A 17,288-nucleotide genomic window follows, 5' to 3' on the forward strand; every position below is an offset into this window, starting at 1 on the left:
TAGTTTGTGTTCTGATTTTACAAGATGGCACATTCAAAATATTGCCTTGATTTTCGGAAGAAACTTTGGACATTAGAACAGTGATGAGACTGTTACGTAATACGGAAAACTTTGAAGTTCTGCTGCATGCCAATCTCTGCAGGCCTGGGACAGTTCTGTGCTTGGTTGGGGTGGAAGCCAGAGATGGGAACCACAGATCTGTGTCCCTTCACAACACTCTGTCCCTAAGGGAGCTGCAGCCTCACTAGCCAATCGGGGCTCCGGATAGACTGCCTGACAGAATGGGGCGGGCACTTCCGGTCTGCCATGCTGCAGGGAGACTCTCTTGTTCCGTGTGCTGCGCTGAACCCGCTGACGGGAGCTGTGAGGAGAGCGGGGCGAGCTCGGAATCCGCCATGGTGAGCGAGGGGCCCCCGGCCCCACGCGGGGAGGAGCCAAGGGAGCCGGAGTGGGTCCCGGGGCTGCGGGAACCGGCGGAGGCGGCGTCCGGTGAGGTCACGTGAGTTCCCTGAGGCTCCTGCTGTCCCTGTGGCCTCAGAATAACTTCCGGCTGCGGCTGCACTTAACGTGAACTGGCTTGGGTGAACTGTGTGAGGATTTGTCCTTATTTCCCACGTCACTATGCAGTGCACGCCCATACGCAGCTATCATCTTTGCTGCGAAAAGCAGTTAACTCGCAGAGTCCTGGTCACTCTGGTGTCTTCTGGAAGTTCTGCACTTGGCACTGAACATTCAGGTGTAGGATCCGTCTGCAGTTAATTCTGTGCAGAGCGTAAAGTCTGTGTCATTAACACATTTGCATGTGGATGCCAGGGTGGTCCAGTCACGTGTGTCAGCAAGGCCAGACTACAGGGTTTCCTGGCCTCGTGTGTCACAATTGACTCTATATTAATTGCGTCTTTATTTCTAAGTTTTCTCTTAGTTTTTCTTGATCTCTTTATTCTTTCCCAAATAGTACGTAGAAAGTTCTAGGCCAGCTACTGCTGCACAGTGAGAGCCTGAAAGGACTAAGCAGATGCCATAACAGGCTGCTCAGTCTTCTCTCAGAGTTCAGGCCTCAATTTCAGTTTCCTGAGACTTGAGCAAGCAGTTTCTGGGAGGGCTATGACACAGTCCTTACAGTAGCTCCCTTTCTGCATGTACTCTGACCCTGACCGCTCAAGGTTCAGCCAGTTGTTTACTGTCAGGGACCCCTCACCAACTTAGAGCAACGTGCATGGGGTCAATGTGAACGTGTGAGGCCAGCCAGCCTCCATGGCAGCTCAAGGGCAGTGCCTGGGCCACTGAGTCAGTTCCCACAGTCGGTATGTGTAAGGCCAGCCAGCCCCCATGGCAGCTCAAGGACAAAGCTTGGGACTTGTCCTGGCCTGCCCCAAAATGAAAACTGTAACCCCCAACCACTAAATTCACATATTACATACCCTCACGCAGTCATAAGATGCAAAGGCTTGTACCACCCAGCTTGCAGTTTTTCCCTTTAAAAACTCCTCACCCTGAGAACTCAGGGCCACTCCTCCACCTGGCTAGTCAGAGTGTTGGACACGGACCAAGCCTGGGCTTGCTTTGCTATCAATAAACCCCTTTGTGCTTGCATTGGATATCGTCTCTGTGGTGGTGGTGTTGGGGGTGGGGGTTCTCGAGACATGGGCCCATCTCAGAAAACCTTAAAGAAAAGTATGTCTGTGTACTCTATTTTGAGTCACATTCTCTCTACCTGATAAAGTTCATGGAATTAAACTTGAGTTCCCTGCAAAAGCAGTATGTTCTTAATACCTGAGCCATCTCTTCAGCCAAAAATCCAAGTATTACATTACTGTGACTTTGAAACATTTTTACTTTTTCAAACATTTAAAAGTTGATTCTTTAATTAGTATGAAAGCATTAAAATAATTATGAGGATCAACTTAGTATGCCAGACTTTGTTGACTCCCCGAGGGGGGGGGGCTTACCCTCTCTGTGGAGTGGATGGGGGTAGGGTTATGGGGGGGGCAAGAGAAGGGGAGGGAGGGAAACTGGGATTGGTATGTAAAAATGAAAAAAAATTAATTAAAAAAAACAAAAAAAGAAAAAGAAATTCATATGATACACTAGTAAAATTACATTCAAGAGGGTACTCTACCTAGAACAAAACTTTGTTTGTCAGCTCCGTTAAATTGAGACCAGGTCTCACTACATAGTCCTAGCTGGTCTTGAATTCAAGATCTTTCTGCCTCTGACAATCTAGGATTAAAGGCCTAAGCTACTATACCTGGCCATATTTATAACATTTATATAAACTATCATAAGCTGATAGGTTAATAAGAAAAACAATTGCCTTCTAGATCTCAAGTAAACTGCCTTCACAGCATGCTTTTTAACATTGTCTGGGGCTTTCCCCATAGCTTTCATTTCAGTTTCTGTTAAGCTTTACTTGTTCATTTTATTTTTTGTTTGTGCATGACTCCATAAATGTATAGGGTTGCTACTTCTCTCTGAGGCCAGAAAAAGGTTGGATTTATTGGAGTTATAGGCATGTAAGCCAACTGACCTGTGTGTGGGACACCAGACTCAGGTCCTCTGCAAGAGCAGCACAGTCTTAAAAGCTGATCCTCCCCTGCAGGCACTGCAGGTTTCTGAAGCTGATGAGCCAGTACCCTTGGAAGATGGTTTTAACTTTACTTTTCTAATGACATAAACCTAGCAGTCAAATGGCACCCACTCAATGCTATTTGATACTCTCAAAAAGATCAGAAGTCACTATAGAATTCTTGATCATAGTCATCATGGCTGTCTTCATGTTCACAAGTAAGATGGTGTAAATAAACACAAGCTTATGCTTTGAAATTGCCAGATGTTTGTTGTGTTTGAATGTGAAGATACTTGACCTCAGCAGGGTCATCTGGGAAGAGAAAGCCATCTTCAGCCACCAATAACCTGCTTTCTGGTCTTTTTAGCAATTGCTTACAAGTTGTGGCAATAGTACCACATGCAGCTCAGGCCCATCCATGAACTGTCAATAACTGTCCAGCCATTATATAATCACCATTAGCATGTGACTCCACCTTCTATTTTCCAAGTTCAGGTAGAAATGAGTAGCCATTTTTAGTCTGGATTCAGATAGCTCTAGTTCCTTTTTTACCTCTCAAGATAGTATGTGAGTACTGTTAATGCCATCTCTCCTTCTAGAGTTTTAAATATATTGGTTAGTGCATAATTAGGCATTAGACATTTTGGTTTTGCTGAAATAGCACTGGAAATACCAAGCACAGCTCATGCAGCTGGGAAAGAATTGGTAAGTGAATTTCTTTTTCCTGCCATGCCCTAGCTTGCTTAGGATGTAAAGTTAGCGTTTTCATAGGTTATCATAAGTCCTCATTAGGAAATGGAGGGAATTTATGATAGGATATATTGTCAAATTCCTCACCCTATGATTCAGGGACATTTTTAGGAAATGGAGGATAGGTATTTAAAGGAGGTTCCAATAAGGGAGCTGAGGGAACTGTCACCACCTTGTAACTGGTGCTGTTTTTACTTGACCTATGTTATCTTTTTAGTTTTAATAATACTGATTGGCATATTCTGCTCATTGATCAAGAGGCTCTGCTCTCAGGAATGTAAAATGATATAGAGAGGAACTGTAGGAGAAAATGCAAGAATGTCCTGGTGGTCAGTCTATCTTGTACACTGCACTTCTAAATAACAAGCATGGCCCACCATGCTCCTGAATATTCCCCAAAGTCAGAACATTGAATTATAAAGTAGCATGGGTAGTCAGTAGCTGGCCTGCTGACCTGTCTACACTCTCCACGTCTTCTTTTATGTGCTACTTCTGCATAGAGATCTGGTGGGTTGTATGACTGCTCACTTTTCAACCCAAGGTGATGTGCTAACCAATTATAGTCAATAGACTTCCACTGTATAAGTAGTTGCTCATGTGAAGTAAAGTAGATGATGTTCCATGAAACCATCCCTGGAGTGGTTCTTCTCTATGTCCTTTACTGACCCATGGGCATTGTGGCCTTGTTGGGGGACACACAGGTAATAACTGTAACATCAACTTGGCACCCAACATGGGTGATTTGTTTTTTCTTTTTTCTTTCAGGAAGGGTCTTACTAATTCATCCTCGCTTGCCTGAAACTTATGATATAAAGCAGGTTCATCTATGCCTCCCCAGTGCTAATATTAAAAGTGTATGTCACTGTGCCCAGCCTCAGTGTTTACTATTAAAATGTCGCTACCTGGAGGATGGGGCTTGGTAAGGAAAAAACATGCAAGGCTAACCTCAGCTATTTACTGAACTTGAGGCCAACCTGAGCTACTTGAGACTATTTCTTCCCCAAACAAAAACAGCTATGTGCAATCATGCACAGTGTAATACCAGGACTCAGGAGGCAGAGACATAAGGATGGAAGCAAATTTAACCTAATGTTTGCATAGTTCTATTCCAACCAGGTCTACATAGGGAAACCTTGTCCCCTCAGCAAAACAGCAATAGATGTCATAACCCATGAAAATAGACTACCTGCAAGTGGTTAAAGTGCTTGCTTCTGAGCCTGATGATTTGAGTTCAATCCCCAGGACCCACATGATGGAAAAAATGACTCTCACAATTTGTTCTCTTACTTCTACATGTGTGCAGCACTTAAGACACCATGCATGGAAAACAGGGTGCTGGGAATGTAGGTCATGGGTAGAATACCTGACCAAGCATGTGAAAGCTTTGGATCCCATCCTAGCACCTCAGAAAAACATCTTGATTAAGTCAGGATTCCTCTTTGCTGTCCCTGACCTCCTGCACCTCCCTGTGCAGCCCATGCTAGTCTGGATGCTGGGATTACAGGCATGTGTCACCTAGTCGGCTTGGTATATTATGTAAAAATCTCTAAAGAGTTACAGTAAAGACTTCTGAATCAAACTGAAGTACTAACAGCAGAATGCATTTACACTCCTCTTGCCCCAGGAGTTCAATCCAGCAGGGCATAGGCTCTGGCAGCTCCTTTCTGTTCTCTCCAACTTCAGAGGGCACTCATTCAGGTTTCTGTTTAATCCAGTTAAGATGAATCATCAATGTACTGGATAGTTTTATGACAACTTGACACAAGCTAGAGTCATTTGAGAGGAGAGAGCCTCAGTTGAGGAAATGCTTCTATAAGATCTAGATGTAGGCAAGCCTGGAAGATATTTTTTTAATTAGTGATTGATTGGGAAATGCCCAGCCCATTGTGGATGGTGCCACCCATGGGCTGGTGGTCCTAGGTTTTATAAGAAAGCAGGCTGAGCAAGCCATGGTGAACAGGCCAGGGGGCAGCACCTTCCATGGCCTCTGCATTAGATCCTGCTTCCTGGTTCCCACCCTGCTTGAGTTCCTGTCCTGCCTTCCTTCCTGAGCATGGGGAGCAGGAGCCCTTGTGTGGAAACATGCTGATTGTTGACCTCACCATGCAGAGAGCATAGCTCTACTGCTTTTATTGTCTCCATGGAAGGCAGACTTGCTGACCAGCTGAGCCCTAGTTTCTCTGTTATCTTCTCAAAGTTCTGAACGTCCCACTTAACACACAGGTGTAGGATCCCACTGGAATTAATTTTGTACAGATCTTAAAATCTGTGTTGTTAATACATAGCAAATGCCACCATGTTCCATTCACATGTGTTAGTAAGGCCATACTTACTGTGTATTCTAGTCTCATTAGTTAGCATTGACTGTATTTTAATTGTTTTCTTATGTCTCTTTGCTCTGGTGTTCTGTTGATCTCTTTATTCTTCCCCAGACAGTAAATCTATCTGGTAGTTAGTGTTCAAAGTTTTGAAGTCAGATGATGTCACTGTGTGTGCTGTTTATTCAATCTTACGTTGATCTTGTTTTCATTTTTGATGACATTTTGCCATCAGTTTTCTGTTGTTGATGGCATAAATTATTAGATTTTTATTGGATTTTATTGACTCTCTGGCTGAAATTCTCAATTCCTGTAATATTCTATTGACATAATATCCAAAAAGGCAGCAAAGCACAAGGTTGCTTTCTTACCAAGGTTGGCTCAGCTCCCTGCTTGGACTTTCCCATCCTCCATCAGACACACATCCCAGTGGGGTCCACACTTCTCAAAGTTTAAATGTGCATTATTAAACCCTTTTCTTTAAAGACAGTTTAGTTAGGTTAGCATGAATATAGGAGGAGATGGTACCTATGGCCTAGGCAGGTAGGTCCCACACTGCAAAGGAGTAGAGAAAAGAATGCTATGATCTCAATCAGAGAAAGTTGAGTCCATCCATATATCTTACCATTCATATTATAACTGGAAGCCAAGCATTGTCTTCCAGGTGTTTCACCTCCTCAGCCTCCAGATACAAAATATTCCTTGACCCATTTTATTGCAGTAGATTATGGTCTGGGCTGTGATCAGATGGACCTGTGACTCTCCGTGTAGGCTGGAATTTGCTAAACTAGTGAAATTGGATTTAAAACCTTAGTAGCCTTGTGAGGCACTTCTACCCAGTTAGAAATGCAGCTTCCGATGGCATCATGTACAGCAGTCACACTGAAGACATGAAGAGACTGCCTTCTCTGCTTCCATCAGACCTGATCCAAGGTTTCCGGGTTCTCCAAGGGAACTCAGTAGGGAGGGAAAGAAAGGATAATGCCATGGACTCAGAGAAAAGATAGGGACTTAAATCTAAGTTTGGAGGTCTTATGTTGTTTAGTCTTTTCTTAGATAATGTAGGGAAGGTTATATTGATAAAGCCTATAACCGGGCAAGAAGTACAGGCCCACCCCCAATTTGGGTAAATATTTTCTTCCTTTTAGTTCTCTCTACCTGCTTGCCCATCCTCCACCCCTTCCCTTTCCCTCTCCCTCCCCATTGTTCTCACTCCCTGTTTTTTCTTCAATTTATTTCACTCTTTTCTTTTAGAGTTCTTTCTACTTAGGTAACATTTCTTTCATGGTTTATATTTGCCTCAGGCTCTTATCTTTGAATGTTCGGGTCCTCAGTTAGTGGAACTAACTGTAAAATTAGGAGGTATGCCCTTGTGAGAGTAGGTGAGTCTTGTTTGTTAAGGTGGAACTATAGGTGGGCTTTGAGGTTTCAAAAGCCCAAGTGAAGAAAGTGTTTCTTTCTGCTTTTATGTCTGTGTATCAGGATGTTAGTCTCAACACCATGCATGCCTACCTTGATGCTGCCATTCATGATGATAATGAACTAATCCTCTGTCTGTATAATCAAGCCCCCAATTAAAAACCTTGCATTATAACAGTCACCTTGGTCATAGTGTTTCTTCACAGCAATGGGCCAGTAACTAAGACAGATATTTTTGTGTAATATTTTGGCATATTGTCTGTATGTATTCTTCCCATAACTTGTGAAAGTGAGTAAGGCTAAATTAAACAGTCATGGACTGTCTTTACAACATTTAGTCTGTTGCACGGTCATTACTGATGACTCATGCAGATCCATAGAGGAAAAGAGCAACAGTAGGGAAAGAAATTCATGAAACCTGTGTGTTTTGGCAAGAAAAACAGCACTAGGTGGTTTCAGATGACAGTCCTGGATTCTTTCTCTGTGCTTTCAGTTCAGCACTGTTGCAGCCATCTGTTTGGCAGAGTCAAGGCCCCAGTGAGGAGACTGATTGTTAATTGTTTGAAGATGTGAAAATGAAGACTAGGTAGCATTTTGAGACTACTAGATGTTGAGATACCCAAGCTCTGAGACATTGCCATGAATATCTGGATGTAGGATGTGGAAGAAGCAAGAAAGAGAGGTGTGAAAAATGTCAAAGAGAAGGAGCCATCTAAGCCTTTTAAAACTATAGCCCCAGGTGTCTAACAGAGAGCAGCAGGATTTGGTGTTTGCTCTGCAGGGTTTCAGTCTCATATTGGTTCAGTCTTCCCTTACTTCTTTGAAAAGGAAATGTGTACACTGTGCCATTGTCTGTTGGGTAGATATAATGTGTACACTGTGCCATTGTCTGTTGGGTAGATATAATGTGTACACTGTGCCATTGTCTGTTGGGTAGATATAATGTGTATACTGTGCCATTGTCTGTTGGGTAGATATAATGTGTATACTGTGCCATTGTCTGTTGGGTAGATATAATGTGTACACTGTGCCATTGTCTGTTGGGTAGATATAATGTGTACACTGTGCCATTGTCTGTTGGGTAGATATAATGTGTATACTGTGCCATTGTCTGTTGGGTAGATATAATGTGTATACTGTGCCATTGTCTGTTGGGTAGATATAATGTGTACACTGTGCCATTGTCTGTTGGGTAGATATAATGTGTATACTGTGCCATTGTGTGTTGGGTAGTTTTTTGATTTCACAAGATAACACATTCTGGAGACTGCCTTCAGTGTCAGAAGAAACTTTTTACATTCTAACAATGTTGGGACTGTTATAGAATATGGATATCTTTGTGGTTAGACTAATTGCATTTTGGATTATGGGTTGAGTATGAAGCTATCACGACCTGTGTCAATACATGGTAGGTTGAATGAAAACTCTCCCAAGTATAAAGATGTATTTGAGACCTGTGGTTTGTAGTTTTCATAAGGGTGCATATGGCACCTTTAGGATGAGCAGCCTTTCCAGAGTATGTTAGTATTTGGGGATAGGTGTTGAGTGTTTATACCCATGACCACACTTGTCTTCTTTCTGTGGTTGAAGCTGAGCAGTCCCCTTCCTTCTCATGCAGCCATGCCATTACCATCATAACAAACTCCATCCCTAAATAATGTAAGATAAAATAGATGCAATTGCTTTTTCTTGCTAAGCCATTTTTCTGCCCTGATGTTTTTATTTTTATGTATTTGATGATAGAATTAGGTTTTTGTATATGTGAAAATTTGCTTTTGTGCTGAGCTTTACCCACTTCTTTACTTTTAAACTCTGGCAGAAAGTATCATTGTTGACCACCAGGATGACATACATTCATGGCGATACTGATCTCCTGAATCATTACATTGCAGATGTGTAACTTTCTCCATATAGTTATGCATGTTTCAATTTTTGAAATGTGTGCATGGGTCTTTTGCATATGTGTGTGTGTGTGTGTGTGTGTGTGTGTGTGTGTGTGTGTGTGTGTGTTTACTGTGTGTTTGCCTGGTGTTCACTGAAGTCAGAAGAGAGCACTGAATTCTCTTGAACTGGAGTTACAAATTGTTGGGACCTCCAAGTGAGTGCTGGGGATTGATTCAGGTCCTCAAAAGTAGCAGGTGATCTTAACTGTTGACCCATCTTTATACTCTATTGGGTTTAGTTTGTTGTTTGTTTGAATTTTTTAGCATCAACTTTTACTCACTATGTTTTTGAGGAATCTTTTGATCTGTCAGTCACTCATTAAAAATGCATTTCTTCAATATGAATATTATATTACCCTTAGAGTTTAGGTGAGACACTCCATTTTTCTGAAAGACAAGTACATTTATGAAGTGGATTTTTAACTCATTGGTGGAATTTAGTGTGAGCCCTGAGTGTTCTCTTTTTTGTCTTTGTTTGTTTGAGACAGGGTCTCCTGGAAATCTTTATCCAGACCAGGCTGGCCTGGAAATCATGAAGATTTACTTGTCTCTGCCTCCTGAGTTTTGTCATTAAAAGTGTGCACCATCATACCCATCTTGTCCATCCTTTTATGATGTCAGTAATTTTGATTCAATTTAGTTGATGTTTACTCAATACTATTGCTCTGTTTGCATGTTTCTCTCTATATGTAAGTTAGCATTTTTCTTGGAATGTCACATATTGTTCAGAGGGTCCAGAAATGATAGTCATGGTCCTCCTTTTCTGTTTCCTTCTAAAATGATTTGGTGATTGCATTTGAAATTCTGTTGAGCACAAAGAATTATGTAAATATATTCACAATGAAGTGTACATTTGAAATGTATTCAATCTCAACATTTCTATTACATATGTATATGGGATATTTTAGGATGCAGTGACCTATGAGGATGTGCATGTGAACTTCACTCAGGAAGAGTGGGCTTTGCTGGATTCTTCCCAGAAGAGTCTCTACAAAGATGTGATGCTGGAAACCTATGAAAACCTCATCTCTGTAGGTAAGAATGTGAGCTTTCTGTCACATTTTAGCTTAAGGGGACAAGCCTTTCTTGGAGATTGGTGTTCCACTGTGATTTCAACTCAAATTTTGCATAATTTTCAATAATATATCATACATTTTTGGTACTATATTTTAGGCTACAAATGGGAAGACCAGAATATTGAAGAACATTGTCAAAGTTCTAGAAGACATGGAAGGTAATTTTCACCTGCAAGGAGATACATTTATGCCTTTGAAGAAATTTTAATATGCCCTAATATTTAATGAAAAACAACAGTGTAAATAATTACAGCTTTGTGATGATTATTAAATTCCTGCAACATTATGTACTTCTGTTTCAGGTAGCATGATCTGTTTGCAATGCAGTCTTCTAAGAAACAAGACAAGGAAACAATGCCTTAACAAATGTCACCATATTAATCATAGCCCTGTTGTAGAATTATCCATCCATACAGTTTCATTCCATTCAAGTATTGAAAAGGCATTCATATTCATTAGGGGATTTGGGTGTGTCTAAGACCTTTTATAAGCAAATAGTGCATAGTAAAGCTATTGTTACTCATATACTTCTAGTGATTTATCATAGTTTAGTGAGAAGGGCAGTTTGTAACAATCAAGAAATGTGTTGTGGTGGAGAGACCTTAATCTCGATACCAAATCTCTAGAGGAATGAAAAGTTAAACTGTGAATGCAATGTGAAAAACTTTTGTTTGTAATTGTTGCTTTAATAGGTATATCACCTGTCATTCTAGATATAAACCATGTGAGCATAATGGATATGGAAAGAAGCAATGTACCTCTCTCTCTCCCAGAAAAATTGGAAGATATGTAGTATTTCCCACTATGAGAAGACATGGTGATCGTGATTTAAGTGTACAATTAATTGGATTTCCAATTAATTCATTGGAAATATATCAGCATACTTACACTGGGGGAAAACCTTATGAGGACAAGGAATATGGAAATTCTTCAACCTGTCCTGGTTCAGATTGCACATGTAATGTGACTCACACTTCAGGAAAATGTTTTGAATGTGATCAGTGTCGTAAAGCTCTGAATTTTTCTAGTTCTCTTCAAAGAGGAGAAATAACTCACATAGGGAAAGGATGCTGTAAATGTGAGCCATGTACTAAAGACTTGAACCGTCACAGGTATATTCAAACATGTAGAAGATCTGGTAATGAAGAGGAACCCTATGAATGTAAACAATGGGATAAAACATTTAGATCTGATTCCTCTTTACATTTAAATGAAAGAATTCCTTTGAAAATAAAACACTATGAATATAATCAAGGTGATAAAGCCTTTGCATATCATAGTTATCTTCAGAATGGATGTCATCAGTGTGGAAAGGCCTTTCAATGTCACAATTACCTTCAAACACATGAAACAACTCATACTGGAGAGAAACCCTGTGAATGTAATCAATTTGGCAAAGCCATTGCAAGTACTGGTGATTTTTACAGGGATGAAAGAATTCATACGGGCAGGAAACTGTATCAGTGTAATCAATGTGGTAAAGCCTTTGCACAGAAGAGTAATCTTCTCAGGCATGAAAGAAGTCATACTGGAGAGAAACCCTATGTTTGTTATCAGTGTGGTAAAGCCTTTGCAGATAACAGCAGTCTTCACAAGCATGAAAGAAATCATACTGGAGAGAAACCCTATGAATGTAATCAATGTGGTAAAGCCTTTGCAAATTCCAGTAATCTTAAACAACATGTAAGAAATCATACTGGAGAGAAACCCTATGAATGTAATCAATGTGGTAAAGCCTTTGCATATCCTAGTAGTATTCAAAGGCATGAAAGAAGTCATACTGGAGAGAAGCCCTATGAATGTAATCAATGTGGTAAAGCCTTTGCACAAAAGATTAATCTTCACAAGCATGAAAGAAGTCATACTGGAGAGAAACCCTATGTTTGTAATCAATGTGATAAAGCCTTTGCAGATAGCAGTACTCTTCAAAAGCATGTACGAAGTCATACTGGAGAGAAACCATATTTATGTAATCTATGTGGTAAAGCCTTTGCACAGAAGTGTCATCTTCTCAGTCATGAAAAAATTCATACTGGAGAGAAACCCTATGAATGTAATCAATGTGGTAAAGCCTTTGCTGAGAAAAGTCATCTTCACAGGCATGAAAGAAGTCACACTGGGGAGAATTCCTATGAATGTAGTCAATGTGGTAAAGCTTTTGCATATAACAGTCATCTTCACAGGCATGAAAGAATACATACTAGAGAAAAATCCCATGAACATAAGAGGTAAAACCTTGTACATCAGGCAGAGACAAAATCATTTTGGAGATGCCAGTACCATGGGGTGTCCACCAAGACCGTCAGCAGTGGTAAAGTGGAACCAGTAAGAGCCTAGAAGAAAAGTTGTGGGAACTGCCAAGGGTGGAGCCAGAGAAGCCCTGAAGATTGGGAGTGGATTACAGTCATTAGTAGTGGAGTTATTTATACTGTTAGAGTTTTTTTTTTTTCCTTCTTTCAGATGTGACTGACCTAATTCATCCCTTTTGAAGAGAGAAGGTATTTAACTTAATTTTGACAAAATTTTTACAAAAGCCATAGTTGAAAGACTTTGAACTTGTAAAAGAGATTTTGGATTTATTGTGAGATTGAATGTTTTTAAGGAAAAATTTTTAATGTGTTTGAATTTGTAAAGATTATAGGACTTTTATTAAAGTTATTTATGTTTTTAATGTGAGATCTTGGGAATGAATAAGAAAGGAAGGGTTGTGGCTTAATAGTGATGTTTGTGTGTCAAGTTGACAAATGGTCAGTTGTACTGGCTAGTTTTATGTCAATTTCACACTAGAGTTGTCTGAAAGAAGGAAAACTCAAGAAAATGCTTCCATAAGATCCAGGTATAAGGCATTTTTTTAAAAATAATGATTGATTGGTAAAGGCCCTGGGATCTATAAGAAAGCAGGTTGAGCAAGGCATGGGAAGCAAGCCACTAAGAAGCATCCCTCCATGGCCTCTGCATCAGCTCCTGCCTCCAAGTTCCTGCCCTGCTTGAGTTCTTGTCCTGACTTCCTTCAGTGATGAACAGTAATGCTTAAATGTAAACCAAATAAACCCTGTTCTGCCCATCTTGCTTTTTGGTCATGGTGTTTCATTACCAAAGTTCTAACTAAGACATCCTGTCTCCAAAAATTAATAAAAAGGGGTTATGGACAGATGGCTCAGCAATTAAGCACACTGGCTATTCTTCCAGAGGACAGTTTCAATTCCCAGCACCCACATGGAAATTCACAACTGTCTGTAAGTCCTGTTCCATGTTACCCAACACTTTCACACAGTCTTACATACAAACAAAACACCAATGCATGTAAAATAAACTATAAAAAAAGACTATATCAAATTATAAAACTTTACTTAATATAGTCTGGACTCAAGTAAATCTTTTGTTGTCTTCATTCTGTGTTTACAATTACATTAAGAAGCAATGTTCTGAGTCCTTTCACAGAGGGATAGATCATTCAATTCTTCAATGACCAAATAGTAGGGAATTTCATCACCTTTAAGTGATAGAAGACAGAAACATTAGTGTTGTATCTTCATCTTCTACATTATAATGACATATTGGTGAGTTGGGGATTTGACTCAATAATAAAGCTGCTGTTGGGTACCCAAATTTGGTTCCTAGCATCCACATCAGATGGCTCAGAACTACTTTTAAAGCTTTGTCCTGGAGATCTGATGCACTCTTCTGACTTACTTGGGCACCAGGTATCAAATGGTGCAGATATATATGTATTTGTGTGTGTGCAAGTGTGCATGACTCCATATTTTTAAAAGCTTTCTTCATGTATATGTTATGTTTTTTCCTAAAATTAAAATAAATTTAGATATATTGTCAGAACATGGTCCTGAAAAGAGTCATTGAGGAGAATTCTACATGATTATGTTAACACTCCCAGAAGTCAAGACAAGTCTTGTGACCTTGCTTTCTTCAAAACATGAAATTGGAATGTTTTTGTGCTCTTCCCAGGTGTAGCAGATAGGTGTGAGTTGACTTCAGATTACTCATTATTGCTTGCTGTTCTTATTCAATTAAATGTTTCAACTAACCTTTATATGACTATGGAAAAGCGTGTTTTTGTCATACGTCACTTGTTTTTTATTATTGTATACAGCTTGAACTCATGAGAACTTTACTCATGACCTTTCTTAACCTGCAGAGTATAAATTGTATGGGACACTGAATAAAGTTGGCTATCATGCCATAGTCCTCCTCATTTATTGGCTCCATTTTCCCAAGTCCCACCATCTTTAGAGTGGTGAAAAGTGGCACTTGAACAGAAACTGGAAGTTGGCTACAAGTTAAAGAGAGGACCCTTAGTGAAGGAGAGATGAGTGAGAATAATGGGGCAGAAATGAGGGGCGGGACAGGGGTGGGGGTAGGTTCCTTATGTTGACCTAGTGCATCATTTTTTTTTAAAGAATGGAGCATACTATTAACATTAAAATCACTATTATTAGTTTAGAATTTTAGATGAAGTATGGACAGAGCCCAAAATGATAGTGAAAAGGCGTATAAACAAGGAAAAGATCCCTGTTCAATTTTGTGTCCTTTGGTCATTAACATGGACTGTTATCAAACTAAGGAAGACAAGGAGGATATTAATCATGAAAGACTCATTATGAATTCTTTCAATGACTATAAACTTTATGATCAAACTTTTAATTAGTAAAAGAAGCACAAAGGTGATTTTCCTTGTTCAGGCAAAATCAAAAGTAAAAATATCACCTATGTGTGTGCTGAGGACAGCTCCCTCAGTTACTTCACTGGATACTCCATTTTCTGAAAATGACCCTGAAGCATGGGGTGAGTAATTTACTCATCAATCTAATCTTCAATTCTCTGCATTTTGGTGAAGACTTAGAGCCTATTAAAAAGTTGATTTTATTTACCAATTCCTTACTGGCCTCATGAGGTGTAATTGGTATTTCCAGTGTAGCTTCAGCAAAATTGAGATGTTTAAATGTTAGAGAATTGTATGAATCTCGAATATTATTAAGGACCAGCCTTAATATTCTTCCCAGGAGCTCAGAAGAGAAGCTATGAATGGTGAGAATTATTTTGGGGAAAAGAACCTATGTACACCGTGCTCTTTGTCTACTTTATTCCTGTAGGATAAAATCCTATCTACACAGCTTAGTTCTGCTCTCATACCTAGCTCCTTTCTTACCTGATTTCTCTCTACATTTATCTGCTGTCCCCACTAAGTTCTATCTTATTTCTCTCATCTTAGTTCTGCCCCACCTTCATCTTTCTCATCTCGTTCTTCCCCATCTAGCTCTTCCTCATCTTCCATCTCATTCTAGTTCTCCAGTCTAAATCCTCTCCAGTCAAAATCCTCAAAAATCCTCCCTAAGTCTCTGAGGTTTGCAGTGATGTACCCATGTAATAACAGTGCTCTAGCCAAATCGAGGTCACCAGGCTTGAATTCTTACAAGTTCATAAAGAATTTTCCTTAGGCAGTGATCATCAGGCTTTCTTTTGCAACCCAAAAAGGGAGTGGTAAGGGAAGAGGTCAACTGAGAGCTAAAATCAGTTAATATATCAAAAAAGGGGGCTTTATGTGTTCAAACTACATTCCTAGAAGTGGTTAGGTAAAAACGTTAGGCATCTGTAATGTTAGTAAGGCTGTATAAGAAAGGGGGGTCTCAGCTTAAATTGCACAATAAATAAAGCTATCTGCCTGACCAAGAAGACAGGTATTGTTTCCTTAGTTCAGGAGATCATTTGGCCTAGGATGCTTGATAGGTATTTTAGATAAATACACTGTTAGGAGTTCTTGGAAGCACACATAGCATACAAGAAAATCACTGTAGGAACCAGCATATATATATATATGTGTGTGTGTGTGTGTGTGTGTGTGTGTGTGTGTGTGTGTGTGTGTGTGCATGAGTGCTAAAATATCACCAAGATTTCTTAAGCCATGGCTTCAGAAAAGTCTTTGACCTTTTCAAATAGTAGCTTTTGTTATAGAAGCTGGATCCCATTATGTTTTCCTGCTACTTGCAACATATGAACTTTAAAATCATTTGCAGACTAATATGGAAAGAAAGGGAATCTTTATCCAGCTGGCAAGAGAGGGTTTTTTTCATATGACCCGAATTTGTGATTACAAAAGTTGTCCAAACCTCTCCTCTTCCACAGGCAGATATTTATTTTATTGATGGCTCATCTAATGGATCAGGAAGGATTTATAGTCCAGATATTCATCAATCTATCAATACTTCTTTTTCTTGAGCTCAACAGGTAGAACTGGCTGTTTTGATTCATGTGTTACAGTTAATTTACAAACCTTTAAATATTGTTTCAGATTCTGCTTATGTTGTTGAAATATTTCCAGCAATAGGAACTACTTTAATTTTAACTGCAGTTTCTGTTAAGCTTCCATTACTACAGGAACTAAAATATCTGGCAAAACCCATAGACATCCTTTATTTATTATTTATATTTGGGCATATTCCAGCCTGCCTGTTTTTATTGCAGAGGGAAATGAACCGATGCATTAATCTGCCCAATTTTTATTTCTCCAGAACAGGAACATCTACACCTCCACACTACTGCTAATATACTTCATGTACAGTGTCCCATCCCACTTAGAGTAGTGGGATAAAGTGTTCAGGAATGTCCTATTTATGTTCCTTTACACTGTCAGTCATACAGGTGGAGTTAATCACAGAGATAAAAATACTAATGAATTATGTTAAATGGCTTTCACTCACTTTGCTCTTGAACCCTGGATATCATAATAGCATGTGTTCATTTATACGTGTTCTACATTTCTGTGGGCCGGACCTCAATCCTCAGAGAACACTTCTACAAACAAACTTTTGCTATTAAGTGAGTGCCAACTTTTATGCAACTTACACTAGAACAATATATACTAATTTTAAGAAACTGCACCCCTCCCCCCTGGGCTCCACATTTCAGCCCACAACTCTGGAAGACTTCTGCTTTACCACAGGCCAGACCTGTTCTATAGACTCCAAGTAAAACACCTCCCACTATCCACTTACACTCACTTAAAGCCCATCCAACAGACCCCTGCTCTCCTGGGCTCCATATTCTGGGCCAAAACTTGGGCAGAAGACCTGCTTTCCTGGAGGCCATGCTAGTACTAGGAACCCCAGATAAGACATCACCTACTGCCAGTTAAGACCCACTTGAGCACACCCAACAGCCCCCAAATGCACACACTCCCCTGGGCTCCATATCTCAGCCT

General features: G+C 39.9%; 1 protein-coding gene across 4 annotated transcripts; it reads left to right on the plus strand.

Annotated features, from left to right (window-relative positions):
- The first annotated feature begins 299 nt into the window (after window positions 1-299).
- Window positions 300-14,123, plus strand: LOC102907927 (uncharacterized). Of its 4 annotated transcripts, none has more exons than XM_015996856.3 (4): window positions 300-398; window positions 9,905-10,031; window positions 10,170-10,230; window positions 10,765-14,123. In XM_015996856.3, the coding sequence occupies exons 1-4, from the start codon at window positions 396-398 to the stop codon at window positions 12,302-12,304; spliced, it is 1,731 nt and encodes a 576-aa protein (XP_015852342.3). In that variant the 5' UTR covers window positions 300-395; the 3' UTR covers window positions 12,305-14,123. The 4 variants fall into 4 exon arrangements, with proteins under 4 accessions (XP_015852342.3, XP_076415122.1, XP_042123010.2 ...); XM_076559007.1 differs by having other exon boundaries at window positions 10,786-14,123; XM_042267076.2 differs by lacking the exon at window positions 300-398 and adding an exon at window positions 2,025-4,235.
- Window positions 14,124-17,288: the final 3,165 nt, after the last annotated feature.

This window comes from Peromyscus maniculatus, chromosome 22, assembly GCF_049852395.1.
Source record: "Peromyscus maniculatus bairdii isolate BWxNUB_F1_BW_parent chromosome 22, HU_Pman_BW_mat_3.1, whole genome shotgun sequence".
Lineage (NCBI taxonomy): Eukaryota > Metazoa > Chordata > Mammalia > Rodentia > Cricetidae > Peromyscus > Peromyscus maniculatus.

Coding starts and splice junctions, on each gene's coding strand:
- LOC102907927 (XM_042267076.2), top strand. CDS start 4,173: ATGTCACTGTGCCCAGCCTCAGTGTTTACTATTAAAATGTCGCTACCT. Junction 4,236..9,904: donor TACCTGGAGGATGGGGCTTG/GTAAGGAAAAAA, acceptor GGGATATTTTAG/GATGCAGTGACCTATGAGGA. Junction 10,032..10,169: donor TGAAAACCTCATCTCTGTAG/GTAAGAATGTGA, acceptor ACTATATTTTAG/GCTACAAATGGGAAGACCAG.